Here is a 19,693-nt window from a genome sequence, read left to right as displayed (position 1 = left end):
TTTTTCCCAAGTGTTATTCTGCTCGGAAGGTGAGAAGATGATCTCTCCAGTCAGAGAGTATCTTTGTTGTTTTGCACCGGAAGAAGAAATAATGACATGTTCCTTTTGTTTCTTAAAGATACATGTCACTTTTCAAAGGCTGAATTCTGCGATCTATTGTTGTAAATAAAACATTTAGCTCTAGATAAATAATAGTTATGTGTTTGTGAAGTGAAATCTTACATTATCTAAAAATTATCTCCGCTATGGAGTTTGCTTTTCCAGTGGAGCGATCCCTTGCCTGAAATCTCGTTTAATCTGAGCTGTCACTCAAACCTCGCGATATTTGTTTACTGTTGGCGGCTGAGGGCCCGTCCCTTCTTTACAGGAAAGCAGCTTCTGACATTTGAATGAAAAACATCCTCCCAAAATCGCAAAAACTATGGCTTCAGCTCTGGAGCAGTTCGTGAATAATGTGCGGCAACTTTCCGCTCAAGGTACGGACATTTACGCGGCTCGTGAACACTCAGACTAACGGATGCATGGGCTAACTAGCCTAATGCTAAAACCTGTTAGCGTGATAGCATGCTAGTTGTTTATATTTCAGCCAGTTACACATGGTATTTGTTTGTCTTATTCTGTTCGTCCAACTACTAATAAAAAATCTAAACGCTGCTGAATATATGCACGTCATTACCGCTTAGCTTTTATATTAAAGAAATGACTGGACGTGTCATGTTAGCTGAGTCATTTATAAAATATGGCATAAAATAACAATTACAAACCCGTAATTGGTTCTCTCATGGCATTGACATGGATAAGAAATTAACAACCTTTTTTATAGTAGAAAGTTCTTAACCAAAGGAAGGAAAATTTTATTTATTTCTTATGCTGTCATGAAGTGAAAACATGTCTATCCTTTTCTTCTTCTTTTTTTCAGAAACTCTGGTCAGATATTAATAAATATGCAATTCCCAATAAAGTCAAAGAAACTCAATTTAAAATAATAAATCGATATTATCCCTGTAATGACTTTTTATTTATTTATTTATTTAGCATGACTGATACAACAGAATGTGATACTGGTTAATTGGAAATGGACTTACTTTAGAATAGTTTAGAATGATCATGTTTTAATGCATAATAATGCCTTTTGTTCTTCTCAGGTCAGATGACTCAACTATGTGAGCTGATCAATAAAAGCGGGGAGCTTCTGGCCAAGAATCTCTCCCATCTGGACACAGTTCTCGGGGCGTTGGACATCCAAGAGCACTCGCTTGGTGTTTTAGCTGTTCTGTAAGTCAGTGACTTGTTACAGGATTAGTTCACTTCAGAATTCATATTTCCTGATAATTTACTCACCCCCATGTCATCCAAGATGTTCATGTCTTTCTTCAGTTGAAAATGAATTCCAGGATTTCTCTCCATATAGTGGTCTTCACTGGGGTTCAACAGGTTGAAGGTCCAAATGTCAGTTTCAGTGCAGCTTCAAAGAGCTCTACACGATCCCAGACGAGGAATAAGGGTCTTGTCTAGCGAAACGATCGGCCATTTTCTAAAAAAAAAAAAAAAATAAATAATTAATATACTTTTTAACCACAAATGCTCGTCTTGCACTGCTCTGCGATACGCCACACATGACGTAATCACATTGGCAAGGTCACGCGTGATGTAGAAAAATCCTGGAATGTTTTCCTCAAAAACCTTAATTTCTTTTCGACTGAAGAAAGACATGAACATCTTGGATGACATGAGGGAGAGTAAATTATCAAATTTGAATTCTGATGTAAACTAATCCTTGAGTCCCATTAAACTGAGAGTTCATGAAGTGTTCTGTGGCCATCTGAAAGTGTCGCTGTGTCTTTTAACTGCCTTTCAGGTTTGTGAAGTTTTCCATGCCAAACATCCCTGATTTCGAGACCTTGTTTTCCCAAGTCCAACTCTTCATAAGCACCTGCAACGGAGAGCACATCCGATACGCCACAGACACGTGTACGCAAACACTATAAGTGCATGGTATTCATCACACTGTTTCGTTTTATATTCCTCTTTTAAAGTTTTTTTTTTTTCTCCTTTCAGTTGCTGGTCTGTGCCACCAGTTGACAAATGCCCTGGTAGAAAGAAAACAGGCAAGTCTTTCTGTCATTTTGGAGATGTTATCTTTAAAATTACAAGAGTGATGTTAAGTTGTCTTGTTCTTCACAGCCCTTGCGTGGGATAAGTATACTTAAACAGGCCATAGACAAGATGCAGATGAACACAAACCAGCTTACCTCAGTGCATGCAGACCTGTGTCAGGTGAGTCTGAATCAGAAAACGTTTTTGTGTTGTTACAGGTTTACATAGATGTTATTGAGGAGCTGTTGTGTACTAAGCAGAGTCAACAGTACACGCATATTACGCTGTGTTAATGATATTACAGGGATGTTTTAAAGGGTTAGTTCACCCAAGAACTCTGTCATTAATCACTCACCCTCATGTCGTTCCACACCCGTAAGACCTTCATTCATCTTCAGAACATAAATTAAGATATTTTTAATGAAATCCGAGAGGTATATGACTCTGAGCAATATAATCAACACTTTCAAGGTCCAGAAAGGTACTAAAGACATTGTTAAAACAGTCATGTGACTGCAGTGGTTCAACCTTAATGTTATGAAGAGACGAGAATGCTTTTGTGCGCAAAAAAACAAAACAAAAATAACGACGTTATTTAACAATCTCTTGTGTTATTCTCATACGTTGTTTACGTCTAGCGCTTCCAGGGTCTATGTCCGAATGCAGACTCATTATTGGCCGGTTCCTGCGTCAGCATCACACGCATTCGTTGTGCTGATCACGTGATCAGCTTTGGCAAATAATGAGCCGGCATTCGGACGTAAACACAAAAGCCTTCAGTGTGCTTACTGCATCACCTGCGTAAGGATAATGACAGGGAAGAGAAGAGATTGTTGAATAAAGTTGTTATTTTTGTTTTGTTTTTGCACACAAAAAGTATTCTCGTCTCTTCATAACATTAAGGTTGATCTACTGCAGTCATGTCAACAGTTTTAACAATGTCTTTAGTACCTTTCTGGACCTTGAATGTGATAATTTTGTTGCTTTCTATGGGAGATAACCTCAGATTTCATAAAAAATATCTTAATTTGGGTTCTGAAGATGAACGAAGGTCTTACAGATGTGGAACGACATGAGGGTGAGTAATTAATGACAGAAATTTCATTTTTGGGTCAATCTCTGTCCAGGGAACCGCCCCTTTTGAGTAGTCTTTTGGTATTATTTTATATAGAAATAAATGGTACCTAATTTAGAGGTAAATATTACCACAGTGCCATAAAAATACAAAATATTAAAGAATAATTATTACTGAAACAAAATAAAGTGCATTCATTTAATGAAAAAAAAAATAGTTTTGAGTGCAGAGGATGTGAACTGTAAGTGATGAATACCAGAGGGTTAAACAGACTCTTTCAGATCATTTGATGTTTATTGTGCAACTAATGATTCGGCTCTGTATTTACAGTTATGCCTATTAGCTAAGTGCTTCAAACCTGCGGTCCCGTTCCTGGAGCTGGACATGATGGATATTTGCAAGGAGAACGGAGCGTACGACGCAAAGCACTTTCTATGTTATTACTACTATGGAGGCATGATCTACACGGGTCTGAAGAACTTTGAACGGGCACTGTATTTTTTTGAACAGGTATTCATTTTTTTGTACAGTCTTTGTGTTTTGCATGCATTTTTTTTTTTGGTTGTGCTTCAGCTCTGCGTGAGGCGCACTCAGCTCACTATATGATATCATACGTATCATGATATTTTGAACAAAATTAAAAAATGAAACTGAAATTCAAATAACAGATTTATTTCCAAAACATTAACAATTTTCAAATACTTTCAAATACTTAATAAAGATTTTACAATATTTCAAGATTTAATTGAGCCTTCTGTATGTAAAATATAGAATTTTACTATACATATAAATAATGTAAGCCCTTTTTTACTGGTAAAATCAGACATTTGGCGTTATCAGGACCCACAAATATTGCCCCATTGCATTATTATACATTATATTCAACATTACATATAGTAGTTTAATGTAGTATTGTTACCGAAACTCTGAAAACTTTCATTTTTTCTAACGCAGAACACTTGCGCTTTCAATGCAGGTGTTCGATTAATCTGTAACGCATTGACTCATCATATTACCAAAACTAAAAACGCGATATGGTGAGTTAAATTATGCTTTCACTTTGAGGAGAGCCGCTCTAGTGCGTATGCCCTTCAGATAATCAGTTCTAATCGCAAAGCGTGTCAAAATGACTATTCCCAAACTTTATTAGTTCATCCAAAAAGTAAAATCCTCTCTTCATTTACTCACCCTCATGTCGTTGTCACGCACACATGTACATTTGAACGTCCGTGTTTACTACAGTATGTGCGTAAATCTGTTCATCATATAAAGCCATCGTGTCTCCTCTGAAGACTTGGATTTGGATTAGACAGCTCGATTTATTATTTTTATGCTGCTTTTGAGATCTTTTAAGTTTTAGGGGAATTGACTTTAAATGGAGGGACAGAAATCTCTCAGATTTCATAAAAAAATATCTACATTTGTGTTTGGAAGTTGAACGAAAATCTTATAGGTTTGAAATGACATGAGGGTGAGTATGATGACAGAATTTACATTTTTGGGTGAATTATACTTTATAAATACTGTAAGTCTTGAATAAAACTAACTCTATATTGTGAATCATTTCATTTACATCAACAATACATATCGTTGCATTTTAATATCAAGATATCTCAATATAACAATGTATTGTTACACCCCTAACATTTAATCATTTTGAGTTTTATGCCCCCAAAATACATAATAAACAGTGTTCCCTAGTACATACTAAAACAATTTATTACATGCCACATGCAGACTTCATAAAAATCATTGAGTGATGGCCCTAATGAATCAGAATCAGGCATTATGAATATATTGTAAATATCCAGTATTGTAATTTCCCAGTAAAAAAGTATCTATTCTACACTTCTAGCCTTAAAGGGGACCTATAATGCCCCTTTCACAAGATGTAATATAAGTCTCTGTTGTCCCAGAATGTGTCTGTGAAGTCTCAGCTCGAAATACCCCACAGATCATTTATTATAGCTTGTCAAATGCCTCTATTTGGGTGTGAGCAAAAACACACCATTTTGTGTGTGTCCCTTTAAATGCAAATGAGCTGCTGCTCCCGGTACCCTTTCCAGAAGAGGGCGGAGCTTTAACAGCTCGCGCTTCAGTTGCTCAACAACAAAGATGGAGAATCTCACGCAGCCAAAATGAGGATTGTCAGTAACGTTGTTCAGCCTTACATTGTTCAAACCGGAGTCGGACACTGATGGAGAGACTTGATTCAGCTCATCGACTAGCATGTGCCGTCATGTTAATCTTTTGTGCAAATACAGCGTTGAATTGACCCTCGTTCATGAAGCAGTCTGGCATAAAATGACATCACATTAGATGTTTTGTGGGTGAGTCATATGTAACACCAGTACATTTCTGTCAAACACAACTTGTGCTAGCATAAAGTAATAGAGCGTATGGAGGCTAAGGGAAAGCACACGGAAAGTGGAGCTGCCTGAACCTAAGAAACACACTGCATTACTTTAAAATACTTTCATTTTCTTCATCTGCAGCTTTGCCTCACTTGTGAAAACAAAATGGCGGCAGCGTGGGTGGAAACGTGCTGATTAAGGGGCGGTGATATTATAATAAGATCCCCTTCCTACATCACAAGGGGAGCAAAATCTTGGCGGCTCGTTTTTGTGCATGCTTGCAAAGAAAGTTACTGGGTTGTCCTTTTTCACATTTTCTGGGTTGGTAGATGCACCGAGGACCCGATTATAGCACTTAAACACAGAAAAAGTTTGTTTTTTATGATATGTCCCCTTTCAGAGAGTCTTTCTGTCTTATCCTCAGGCAATAACCACTCCAGCAATGGCTGTCAGTCACATCATGTTAGAAGCGTACAAGAAGTACATCCTGGTTTCCCTCATCCTTCACGGCAAAGTCCAGCAGCTTCCCAAATACACGTCACAGATCGTGGGCCGATTCATCAAGGTAAGCCTTTCTGCCTCGACATGTAATGAGGCGTTTCTGCTCTTACCCTGGACTTGGATTGAGTTCAGGAGAGCACTTTAAAGGATTAGTTCACTTTCATATAAAATTTTCCTGATAATTTACTCACCCCCATGTCATCCAAGATGTTCATGTCTTTCTTTCTTCAGTCGAAAAGAAATTAAGGTTTTTGATGAAAACATTCCAGGATTATTCTCCTTATAGTGGACTTCACTGGCCTCCAAACGGTTGAAGGTCAAAATTATAGTTTCAGTGCAGCTTCAAAGGGCTTTAAACAATGCCAGACGAGGAATAAGGGTCTTATCTAGACAAATGATCGGTCATTTTCAAAAAAAAAAATGTAAATGTATATGCTTAATATCTTTATATAAACAAATGATCGCCTTCCGCCAAAACCGTACTTTCGTATTCTTCAAAAAGTTTACGCTGTATGTCCTACGCCTTCCCTATTCAACTTACTGAACGAACGCAGCGGCAGTTACATTTTTTCCGTAAGTAGAATAGGGAGGGCGTAGGACATTCAGGAATTCAAGAATACGAAAGTTTGGTTTTGGCGGAAGCACTTGGAAGTTGATCATTTGTTTATATAAAGCATATACATTTACATTTTTTTCGAAAATGACCAATCGTTTCGCTAGATAAGACCCTTATTCCTCGTCTGGCATCGTTTTAAGCCCTTTGAAGCTGCACTGAAACTGTAATTTTGACCTTCAACCGTTTGGAGACCATTGAAGTCCACTATAAGGATAAAAATCCTGGAATGTTTTCCTCAAAACCTTAATTTCTTTTCGACTGAAGAAAGAAAGACATGAACATCTTGGGTGACATGGGGGTAATTAAATTATCAGGAAAATTTTATATGAAAGTGAACTAATCCTTTAAATGCCCCATAAGCTAATCACCTTTTGTGTGTGTGTTTGTGATGTAAAGCCCCTCAGTAATGCTTACCACGAGCTGGCTCAGGTGTACGCCACCAACAACCCCGCAGAGCTGCGCCTTCTGGTCAACAAACACAGCGAGACATTTGCACGAGACAACAACACCGGCCTGGTCAAACAATGCCTGTCCTCACTCTACAAGAAGAACATTCAGAGGCTAACCAAGGTCTGAAATTACAGTAATCAGATGTATTTTTTGTTTTGCAAATCTGAGTAGAATTGCAGATGTGCTGATAAACTAAAACAGTGATCTCTGTTCTTGTGATTGACAGACATTCTTGACATTATCCTTACAAGACATGGCAAGTCGAGTTCAGCTGTCCGGCGCTCAAGAAGCTGAGAAATACGTCCTACATATGGTAGGAAATCAGCCTCATAACACACACAGCTCCTAATCAGATGTGTTTATTTTGTGATCTTCGCCAATGGGATGTTCGAAAAATGGCATTTTTGTGATATTATTATTAATCAGCTACAATAAAGTAGTTTTTGACAATGTGTAAATATACATCCAAATGAAAAGCCTAATAAAAGTAAATAATTATGTTTAAGCAACTAGCGAATGTGCAGCCGCTATATAACTATGGAAGCTTGTTTCCGCCACGGAAATAAGAAAATAAAAAAGGTTATTATTTCACAATTCTGACTTTATTTCTCATAACTGCGAGTTTATATCTCACAATTCAGTCTTTTTTCTGACTTTTTTTTCGCAGCTGTGAGTTTATATCTTGCAAATCTGATTTTATTTCTCACAATTGCAAGTTAGTCTGAGAATACAGAAATAAACCAGTGTTATTTTATTATAGTTTTATTAATTTGAATTTTATTTGAACTAGATTTTATTTTTATATTTGTTTTCATGTTAATTTAATTTAATATTTAGACATTTCGGTATGTGCCTTTGTCATTTTATTATTATTATTATTATTTTTTAAATATTGCTATTTAGGTTTATTTATTCTTTATTTTAGTTTTAGTTATTTCCAGTTATTAATTTTAGTGCTTCAACATCCTAATTTTCTGTTAAAGTTTTTCAACTTTTTTTCTCATCTCAATCATTTCTTTCAAGGACATTTGAGAGAAAAATTTATAAATTAATAACAAACATTAGAAACATCAATCCATTATATAATGCTCAACAAATAATAGTCTGAAGATCATAAAATATATATTATAAATAAATGATTTTATTTCAATTAACAGAAATATTTTTTTTAATAGTTTTAGTAATAGTTAACAATAATAACCCTGATATAAACTTATAGTTGCGAGGGGGAAAAATCTGAATTGTGAGGAAAAAGTCAGGATTACTCTTTTACTTTTTTTATTCTGTGGCAGAAACAAGCTTCCATATATAACCCTGTTAACTGAAAATAATATTTTTCTTCTAATAATTGTATTGTTTCCTGTTGAGAATCACTGGACTTTCACTGAAAGTGTTGTGGTGACTACCGGAAATAGTTAATTTAATCAATTTGTTTTGCATGCTCTGCTTCATATTTGTTTAATATTTAAGGATTGTTGGTGCTCAAATCTTTCCTTTTTCGTCTCCCAGATTGAGGATGGAGAGATTTATGCAAGTATCAACCAGAAAGATGGCATGGTCTGTTTCCATGACAACCCTGAGAAATACAACAACCCTGCAATGCTCCACAAAATTGACCAAGAGGTTTGTAATCATAAAACAGTGCCTTTCTTAATTCACTGCTGATCTAGAAAAGAACAAGACCATGAAGCCTAAAATATCACCAGAGAACAACATGCAATCTATATTTACACCCTCATTATTTTTCTCATCTCCTTAATCATTTCTTTCAAGGACATTTGAGAGACAAATTAATAACATGCATAACAAACATCAACCCATTATATATCGTTCAACAAATAATAGTCTGATCATAATATATTATAAATAAATAAATGATATATTCACACACACACACACAAATTTGATTCACATAAATATGCATTTATTAGCAGATATTTAAACACCTTTATCTGTCTTTGACTCTTATGCAGATGCTGAAATGTATAGAATTGGATGAAAAACTAAAGTCCATGGATCAAGAAATCACCGTAAACCCCCAGTTTGTGCAAAAGGTACCAGTTTGAGCAAGTTCATGAATCAAAGCTTTTATAACCAGGTTGTGATTCCAGCATTCATTTGGGTCTGTTCCCACTTTTAGAGTATGGGAACGCAGGAGGATGACGTCGGCAGCAAGACGTCAAGCTACTCTTGAGGCTGATGGGTGGATCGCTGCGTTCCCCACGTCCCCTTCCTCATCCCAAAGCTGGAAAACATTCATGTTCTTTTGAATATGGACTATATTGGAGGAAAACATAAATGTGTGGAATGACCCTTTTTTTTTTTTTTTTTGGTTCTGTCACAGTGCACCGTAAACAAGAACTCATTTTTGTCAGTGTTTATTTATCAATGCTTGGTTGACATGCCACTGCATCATTTATGATCATACGAAATAAAGATACCGGACATTTCTTTGTTCAAAAGAGTTGTCAAAATTACATTTGGATACTTGTCTTTATTGCAACACCACAGAACAAAATAAATAATAATCTTAAGATCATATATTATAACAATATTATCTCCAAAATGCATCTACAGGCTCCATTTAGTGCATTGACATTTAAACAATCGTTCGACAGCTCAAAGAGTGACAGCTTCTCTAATGTCATGATCTTCCACCCAAAGACTTCCTGTTTCATCCATCAGTTGATCTAATGTTTTGTTCACCCTCGAGCCGAATGTTCACTGCTGTTCCTACAGTGATTCAGCAGCAGCGACGTGGCTCACGGCAAAGGTGTTGCGCTGTTGTTCCAGTCCTCTAGAGGTCTCTCATGATTTGGGCTATACCATAAATAGATTACTCATCACATACCCAGGAACTAATGCTACTTGATCCTGAATTCCACGAAAACATGTTTAGGTCATAATTCACCCCTAGATCGAAAGAAAATTATAGGCATTTCAAAGCAGGCTTAATTTTCTTGTAGTATTTTTATAAGAAATGTATGATTTTGGGGTGTTTCTTCAGAGGAACGTTTTATATTTATGTGTAACTAAAAAAGATAGTAAAAAATTGAGGTCTGTCTTTTAAAACTTAGGTTAATTTTCTTGTAATATTATTTATAAACAATTTATGTTTTTGGGGTGTTTCTTCAGAGGAATGTCTTATATTCCTGTGTCACTAGCAAAATAGATTATAATAATGGGGGGTTGGCTTGTTTTTATTCCTTGTAACATTATTTATATACAATTTATTGATGATTTTGGGGTGTTTCTTATCTTATATTCATGTGCCACTATCAAAATAGATAGTTTTTTTTAGTTAAATTTCAATTAATTTACGTGTAATGTTATTTACAAACAATCCATTGATGATTTTGGGGTGTTTCTTGAAAGAATTATCTTATATTCATGTGTCTAACAAAATAGGTCATAAAACTAGTTAAATTTTAACTTATAAGCTTAATTTTTCTTGTAATATTATTCATGAGCAATTTATTTATGATATTGGGTTGTTTCTTGGTCTCATAATATTTTATATTCCTGTGTCACTACCAAAACAGATAATTTTGTTTTGTTACATTTCAATTCATTTCGTTGTAATAATATTCATAAACAATTTATTGATGATATTGGGGTGTTTCTTGATCTTGCAATATTTTATATTCCTGCATCACTACCAAATTAGATGATAAAATCGAGGGTTGTCTTTTTAATTTTCAGTGTTAGTTCACCCCAAAATGAAAATTCTGACATTAATTAGGCTACTCATCCTCGTTCCAAACCCGTAACACTTTCGTTCATCTTCAGAAGACAAATGAAGATCTTTTTGTTGACAGAATGCTGTCAGATTTTCTATGAATCTGAATAATAACGCACAAAAATAAACTTCTTCCGTAAGCTCAAACGCGCTGCATAACACAAGAGAAAGAACCTTATTGGCTACGCTGCACGTTTGTTCTTGTGCGTTATTCAAGTTAGGTTGAGCTAACTTGAAATGTTTACATGCGAGTAAAAGCCTAAATTAATTCTGTTCATCTTAACAAGCAATCGATTCTCTTCAGAAAATCTGGACTAAACCGCTCGAATCATATGGATTCATTTTCCGATCTTTTTATGAAGTTTTTGAAGCGTCAAAGTGCTAGTTGCGAAGACAGTTAATAGAAGGAAATCTGACAGCATTCTGTCATCAAAATAATCTTCATTTGTCTTCCGAAGATGAACGAAAGTCTTACAGGTTTGGAACGACGTGAGGGTGAGTAATTAATCACAGAATTTTCATTTTGGGGTGAACTAACCCTTTAAGCCGAATTCATATTTGTTTTTATTTATGTTTTGGGGCTAAAATATGACAAGTTAATGACAAAAGTAGCTTATGCTACTATTATATCCAATCAACAAAACATTAAAACAAGATTTATGGTTTAAATGTCTGGTTTAATTGATTGATCCCACCAGCCCTGATATATTCGGCTTCCGTTTCCACTAATATTTGGAATCGGCACGCAGTTCTCCGTATACATGAGCAAGACAGAGACGCTCCACTTTCACACTCATGACAACACTGATTTTCAATTTCACAACTTCAATGCAGGTAGGCATGTGGACCGTGTGTTTTCTACTTGAATGACATAACCAACAAGAACAGAAGGACCGACGCGAGGTCCTACTGCAGCCAATCACAAGCGCTCGTGCGGCGTACAAGTCTTTGAACAAAGACAAGCGGACGCGCCAGCCAATCAGATTGTAAAGTTCTCAAAAGGCGGCGGGACTTTAACGGAAATGACACCCGCGTCAGCCAATCAACGCCACGGAATACAAGCCATCTGCCAATCGGCGTTTAATATCGCAAGGATTGCGTCGTCCACGGTGCTCAGTTGAATTCCATTGCCGTCCATTAAAACAGCCGACTTGGAAAATACAATATCAAAGTGTGCTCAGTTTTACCACAAGCTCGCGTGCGTAATTATCGTCAAGGATGACATATTTGTGGAGCGAGGATATTAAGAAACGCTCCACGCATGTATAAGGTACGCATCTTCGACCCCGCATTGCCTGGCAAAACGGAACAATTGGTGGATAATTCTCCTCGTGACTTCAGTTGAGCATATTTCATCGCTGAAATACAGAGGAACTCGAATGTGTGTTCTGTCATGAGTCCAGCCGGGTGTTCCCATGTGAACGGTTTCAAAGTGGACAACTGGAAGCAGAATCTGCGGGTCATATACCAGTGCTTTGTGTGGAGTGGCTCTGCCGAAACCAGGAAACGCAAGGTAAATAAAATACATCAGAGCCCAGTGGTGCATTGCATCGGCCCATCCTTCCCGATGCCAAGTCGCATTGCTCCCTCAAACACAAACGGACGTGTAATTCGCGTGATTTATTTTCAACAAGGGATATGAATCCACGTCCATCCCTATGTGCACGCAAGTGGATGCATTGGCTGGCCTGCGCAGACTCCTTATGCATTGCTTTCATGGGGCTGGACGTGGGGATCAAGAGATGCTATTCAACTGCCAGTGTTTTTTAGATGATTTAGGCGAGTTTAATTATCATTCTGAATGCATGGCATTCATGCAAGACCTCATTTTTCCGTTTTTGATGTTTACCAGGCCTCGGAATCATTGATTGCCCAATGCACGAATAGAGGTTTCAGTTTCACAGTTATCACGGAATTTGTCTGTTGTGTGGCAGGACGAACAAGTTATGTTCACGGCCTCCATTTTTAATAATTCCTTTATGATGTCAATAATTTGTGAACCACTCGTTCTTTTGACTCGGATCATTTCAGTGAATCGTTTGAACCGGTGTTCGGAACCGCATTGAATCGGTCGCCGACTTATTTAAACTGAGAACCGTTTTTTTTAAACAGTACTGAACTAAATGACGTATGAATCTACTTCAACAAACCGAGCATGAAATTACAACAAAGACCCTTTTTAGTAAATCTTAATATGGCTTTATAGAGCTGGAATTTAAAAATCCCATTTATTTTCTCCTTTTGGGGAACTGATTATTAACAATAACTTATAAACCTTTATAGACAGGCCTACTGTGAGCTACAAGGTTTTAATTGATTGTATATGCTTTGTTAAAGCTGCTTTTTAACTTATTTTTTTTTAAATAATAATCATATTTAACAGAGAATTTCTGGTCAAAAACTACATTACCCATGATTCTGCACAAAATCTCCACCAGTCAGAGAATGGAAACTTGCAGCAGAAGAGCTCTTTACTGCCCGCCCACTTCCGTGGAGCACTGAAAATGACGTAGTCAATTCCCAGAATTTGACAAAAGTACCGTTTCTATAGCCTATACATCTTTAAATCAATAGTTTTATATGTATTCCCAGTGCTTCATGGGATTGTAGTTTCTTTCCTTCATTAAAGTTCACAGTCTTGTACCTTTTGTCTTTCTGTGCAATTTTCAAACACTTTCTATTGCTTCAAATCTAATTTGTGATGTTTTGATTCACTTCATAGATGGTTGGTCTGGCTCATTGCTTAGAACCTGTAAATGGAGATGTTTTTAAAATCCCTATGGGAAAATAAATGGAAAAAATACTATTGGAACCAAGGCAGCTGAAACGGTTAGGAACTATGTGATGGTGCAAAGAATCATTGATTTGATATTTTGAATCGCTTCAATCAAAGTGTTCGAAAGAACCGATTCGCAGAAATGAGTCAGACTTCCATCACTTTTTCGATGATGTCAAATCGCGTGGCATCGAATGACAGTTTAATAACTAACTATTCTAACTCAACCCGTCTCCCTCTGAAAAAACAAAGGATTATCCTGAAATGTGCATCATGATTCATTCAAATCAAATGTCACCCTCCATATACGTGTCTCAGCATGCGTTCATCTGAAAGAAACGCCAGTCTCTCAGGCTAGCCAGACTGATATGTCAAAAACATATAGACGATAATCATTTTATGGATGAATTTTCGGTAATGGGTTGTTTATTAATATAGGGTGAGTGCCGTCATGTTGCCTCAAGTTACATCTGGTTCACTCAGGATTGCATGACTCATCATCTTCACAATTGAGGTCAAGTCAACTGAGTTTTATGAAGGATAATGTTTTCTTACTGCATTATTTTAATGTTTATTTTAGCATTACTAATCAAATTATTCTTGTCTATAAACCAGCCACATAATTGTTTCCCTGTATGCATTATCTTCCTTCTCAAGGGCCAAATTCAGTAAGTAAATGTCACTGTTTGAATATATTGTAGGCATTGCATGCATAAAATGGAGATGGTTTTAGAGGCACACTCTATGGCGCTTTTTTGAAATCTATATCTCACTGCAAACTGTAAATTACAGGGTTGTATTACACCACATCTGACCTATTAGACACACCCGCTATTCTCAGCCTTGCTAAACCGTTTATTTAAAGGGATAGTTCACCCAAAATTCAAAATGCTGTCTTCAATTACTCACCAAACCCAGACTTTTGAAACACAAATGAAGATATTTTTAATGAAATCTGAGAGATTTCTGTTCCTCCATTGAAACGTGAAACTCTGACACTTGAAAACGTTCATAAAATAAATCCACATGAGCCGTGCAAGTACGGTTGACCATATTTGAGTGCTCGGTGTACGTTCGTGTATCAATGTTCATATGTGAATAAAAGCCTAAATTAAATGTTCATCACATAAAGAGATCGAGTCTCTTCAGAAGACTTGGATTAAACCACTCGGTTCATTTTACGATCTCTTTATGAATGTTTTGGGTTTCAACGGAGGGACAGAAATCTCTCAGATTTCAATAAAAATATCTTCGTTTGTGCTCCAAAGATGAATGAAAGTCTTATGGTTTTGGAACGACACAATGGTGAGTAATTGATGACAGAATTTTCATTTTTGGGTCAACTCAGCCTTTAATGCAGCGTTTAGACATGCTCAGCTGGGCGAAATGTAAAATAAGAAGGATGTAGTACTAATCATAAGTTCTCAGAAACCAGATCGCATCAGGGCCTGCGCATCTGTAGAGCACAGGTGGGAAAGGGACCAGACTCGCCTCTCATCTGTCCGGTTGTACCCGTGAAGGAACAACAGGAATATGAGGAGCTCAGTAAACGCTAGAGAGCCCTGCTCCGGTCGGCCCCATCCCCCTGCTGCAGAACAACAGATGAAGGCCTTTGGTGGATGTATTTTACACCAGTGCGGAGCCTAAGCTTCAGATGGCACACCCACAGATCACTGACCGTCGTATGCATTCTGCTCACAATAGGCCTGGGCATTGACACAAATGTCGCGATTCGATTTCGATTCACAACTGATTCATTTGGATAGATCTTATGTAGCCCCGCCCCTTTTCTGCGCTGCGCATGTTCTGTTCTGTCTTCCGATTTGAATTTCCACAACCTGAAGGTAAGATCTTACAGATTCATGAATGAACCACTCGTTTTAAAATATTCCCAGTTTATTTGTTATTTGACATCCATTTCAATGCTCATGATAACTTTCATTTACTCTATAATAAGTCAATCCACTTCAACAGCGATGCCATGGAAATATACAGAGCTACCACAAAAAGGAAGTTCAAACACACAAGATGGCTGTGCGCATAAGGTCTATACAGTACATGTCAATTTTTCTCTTGCATTATAGTAATATTACAGGTTAAAATTAGGGATGCATCGATAAGAAAATTTTGGCTGATACCGATAATTCTTTATATTTGAAAGCCGATAACGATATATTAACTGGTAAATCTAAATCAAAATTTTAATATAATTTTTGAGAGCCTGATTACAAAAAAAAATCTCACCATTAAAAGCCATGTCCCAAGCACAAAATTATAATGTTCTCATTATAATATTATGTAGCCTATGTGACAGACTTGATTTCTCGATTTTAATCGATTTTCATTTTTACGAACCGATATCGATTCTTAAATCCCAAGAATCGATTAGTCTAGTCTGTTTTCAGTTGTTGAAAGAACAGAACATGTAGTGCGCCTCCCATCCAATAAATTGCAATAATCTTTGTGCTTTGTTACCTTTGATATGAAGCAAAGTCTTAGATTTTAAAATGACGTCCATCTTATTATGAGATTCAAAAAAGAAATACCGTTTTGGTGCTGTTTAATGTGACGTGATGGATCGCTTTAGCACCTCAGTTAAAGAGAAGCGGCAATGCGGAGCGCATGTGAACATCCTCTCCTCCGCTTTAATACCAGTTACAGTACGAAATAAACATGAATGAACATCTGAAGGTATGTTAAAAGATACAGTACATCTTACCGAAATCTGTATCATGTCTCGTGTAATAGCTCAATCAGTGTTTCAACCTCGGAAAGACGTAAAAAAACAGCTTGTAAACAATGTCACGTAAAGTCACATTTACCTAAGAAAAACCATATTCAGTGACCATAAACTCATTAGTCAGCTAGAAAAGTGAACTCTAGAGAGCAGCATTCTGATGAATATATGCACCGTTACATATTCATTATAATTTTATATCTCTCAACATTAGTTGAGAGATTTTTTTTCCTCTAGAAAATTTGCCATGTACTGTATCTGATACTACATCCAAAATAATGGAAATCGAATCGAAAGCATGTGAATAGAAATCGAATCGCATCGTGAAAATTGTCAATACCCAGCCCTACAAATTTTCTTATCGGGCCGATAATGATAACATTAAAAATGAACATATATCAGCCGGTACGGAAATGGTTGCCGATATATCGTGCATTACTAGTTAAAATTAATAATGAATTTGTATACAAACATTTAAGTTGCAGTATTTATAATAGTAACATTATAATAATAACTTTTTAATGACATAATTATGGTTTTACTCCAATTTGTTTTTTGAAATTTAGCCTAAACATATAAACGGTGGCTGTCATAAGTTGTTTTCCTGGATTTATTCAAACATACATTCAATAATATTGAAGAACAGGTTAATTCTCTACTGAATTTGTACGTCTGGGGGGTGTTTTTGAGGGGTGTTGGAGCGCCGAAATCGTACAGGGGTGGAAATCAACCCACGGCAACAACTTAAAAGTAGCCCAATTCTGCTTGAACACCGCGGAATTGGCAACACTGGCAGCTTTACAGTATTACACATGAAAAAACAGTGTCAGTGTGGCTTTCAATTACAATTACATCTTCATTTTCTACTATAAAGCGGCTCTCCAATGTATTAATTTTTTTTACTCGCGTCTGAACAGAAGAAATGAACCGGAGAAGATTTCTATGTCAAAGAAGGCGGAGCCTCAGCCACACCCACCTATTGCATCATCGTCATGGACCAATGATAGTTAGAAGGCGTTTCCGGAAAAGTTTGCTTTGGCAAGCGGTTTCGAACTCCTGAAACGAACTCCAAACAAACTTCGCTTTGGCCCGATTTTGTTCGAAATGACGTCACACCAGTTCATTCTTCGATTTCACTTGTAATTTGGCCTTAAATGAGAAAAAAATGAAAGCGTATTTATTTTTAGTCATGAAAATGTTAATTAGTAAATCACATCTTATATTACTAAAGCTAAAAATGGTTAAATTAAACAGTTCCCTTTATATTTTCAGTGAAGCTAACAGCTTAGCCTACTATAATAGTGTTAATTTGTTTTTTAAAAAAAAGCTTATTTTTGAATATCTAGATGTCACGATATTGCAGCTGTTTTTGATCAGGCATTGAAGCGGGCAATATGATCTTGCATGACGTCAACCTACTATTGTGACATTATCCATTTCAGATTAACCCGCCCTAAGTGACACACACACAAACAAGGCAAACTGTGATTGTTCACTACACTTTTTTTAGTCAAGCAGTGTTATCCTGTCTCAGCGGGCATTTCTTGTCAAGAATATGCTGCAAAATACAAGGACTGTCCTTTATAGCTAGACGATTCGGTTCAGATTACCCATGTGGTTTCGCTCAGGTGGGTAGACGCCACTGAACATAGCATTTTAAGTCGGCACAATTGAGGAGTATTTGTGTAGTGAGTCAGATTACATGGATTATTATGGATGTTTTCCTTCCCAGTCTCCTACATGTCCTGAATCAGTAGATTCAAAGATAAGTGTGCGATTGAGTTTTTGGGTTTTCACCACCATTCTTGTGACTTACTATAAATATGGGACCTGTTATACCATGTGATGAGCGCAAGAGACGCCTCACTGAGGTTCTGTTATATCCAAGCAATGATCATAATGATCCCTGCTGAGCTGGCTTTATGAATTTCGTATAGACAACAGTGTTTGCTTTGCTCAAACAGCAAGTGAACAGATCATTCATTACGTATGCAGAGACGCCTGCGGGTGTTTTCATTTATTTATTGTATGTGCTTGTATTCACCTAAGCTTAGCTTCACATCTCTGGCCCAGTTAATGCCTGGTGTCTGCCATTTTTGATCTGATCACTCAAATGATATTCAATTCTAATCTTGATTCAAATCGATTTAATACAGATTCATTTGGATCTGCATAGTTTAACATGCATTTGGGAATGCAACGTATGCTTTTTCAAATTTGTATAATTTCCAATATTTGAGGCCAGATAACAATATTTTATTATATTTTATTATTATATAATCCCCATCAGAGTTACCATACAACTGTATCATAGCAAAAACTACAGTATGTATATATGTATACATTTGCTATTAGCATCCATAATTTTATATTTTCTTATTTTCAAATAGTTACATTAATTAGTGCTCAAGTAGTTTTTGCTATGGCATAAAATTTGGTACTGAGAACCATGAAATTTTACCAGTGTTTGTACACCAGTACTGCTGAAATTTCTGTAATATATAACGGTTTCATATATTTATATGTAATACATACATATTACATCCTTGGTAAAATTTGATCTCAGGGTCACGGACACTAAACTGAGATACGTTAATAATGCATTGGGCCTTTGGAAAAACACGCCACTAAAAGTACACAACATATCAAGATGACTGAATTCATTAAGTTTTACTAATGAACATTTAATTCATATTGTGTTTGTCGACGTTCACAAACACATCGATATAAGAGTGGTAATTAGTCTGAAGGCCAGAATTATGGCTTTCTTTTGAAAAATTGCACATCCATACAAAGTTCATCTTAGCCATGGCAGTGATTAACACCAGCCTGCAATGAAGCTTGTCCAATTATTCGTATAGTCTTCATTTACCATTAAAAACTATTTTTATAGGGCGGCTGTTCCACATCTATTCTGCATGTGAAGTTATATGGGCTTCCAGCTCACCATCAATAATTAATTGAACCATGGGCCGTTTGTCATATTGATACCAGCTTCCTCGAGATGCTGTGCGTTTGATATATAAGGTCCCACAGCATCTGCATGTCCCTCCTGAGCCTCAGCAGATATTTACGGAGAAGGTGCAGGTCTAAAGCGCTCGACAGCAGGCCACAGAGGATTTTCTCAAGGCGTGGAGGATGTTTTAAATCAGGAAGACTGAAGAAAAGGAGCAATGTGACTCAAGGAGGGAGATAAAGGACTTGTGCTACGCTACAGTTTTACTGGCTCATAATTCATAGCCTTACAAATGCTTAAACACACGTTTATGACTTGAATACAAATCAAGATTGTTTGATCATTTTTATCCCAAGATATTGTTTTGTTCTCCGTGAGGTGGGGGAGGGCGA

The 19,693-nt window shown here is 36.6% G+C and overlaps 2 protein-coding genes across 3 annotated transcripts in view; both read left to right on the top strand.

Annotated features, from left to right (window-relative positions):
- The first annotated feature begins 291 nt into the window (after window positions 1-291).
- cops3 (COP9 signalosome subunit 3) lies at window positions 292-9,570 on the top strand. Its single transcript, XM_051914245.1, has 12 exons — window positions 292-476; window positions 1,146-1,275; window positions 1,859-1,971; window positions 2,059-2,108; window positions 2,185-2,277; window positions 3,503-3,682; window positions 5,951-6,091; window positions 7,040-7,213; window positions 7,320-7,406; window positions 8,603-8,716; window positions 9,067-9,147; window positions 9,234-9,570. Exons 1-12 carry the CDS (start codon window positions 422-424, stop codon window positions 9,285-9,287), a joined length of 1,272 nt encoding a protein of 423 aa, XP_051770205.1. The 5' UTR covers window positions 292-421; the 3' UTR covers window positions 9,288-9,570.
- A 2,344-nt stretch (window positions 9,571-11,914) lies between these two features.
- The window catches only part of usp22 (ubiquitin specific peptidase 22), a 43,754-nt gene continuing 35,975 nt past the window's right edge, over window positions 11,915-19,693 (top strand). For both annotated transcript variants that reach the window (XM_051914243.1, XM_051914242.1), the window contains exon 1: window positions 11,915-12,345. In XM_051914243.1, coding sequence (XP_051770203.1) covers window positions 12,226-12,345 — 120 coding nt within the window. In that variant the 5' untranslated portion in view covers window positions 11,915-12,225. The remainder of the gene's footprint in view (window positions 12,346-19,693) is intronic.

Source organism: Ctenopharyngodon idella, chromosome 12 (assembly GCF_019924925.1).
Source record: "Ctenopharyngodon idella isolate HZGC_01 chromosome 12, HZGC01, whole genome shotgun sequence".
Taxonomy (NCBI): domain Eukaryota; kingdom Metazoa; phylum Chordata; class Actinopteri; order Cypriniformes; family Xenocyprididae; genus Ctenopharyngodon; species Ctenopharyngodon idella.
This window is presented reverse-complemented; position numbering and strand designations above follow the sequence as displayed.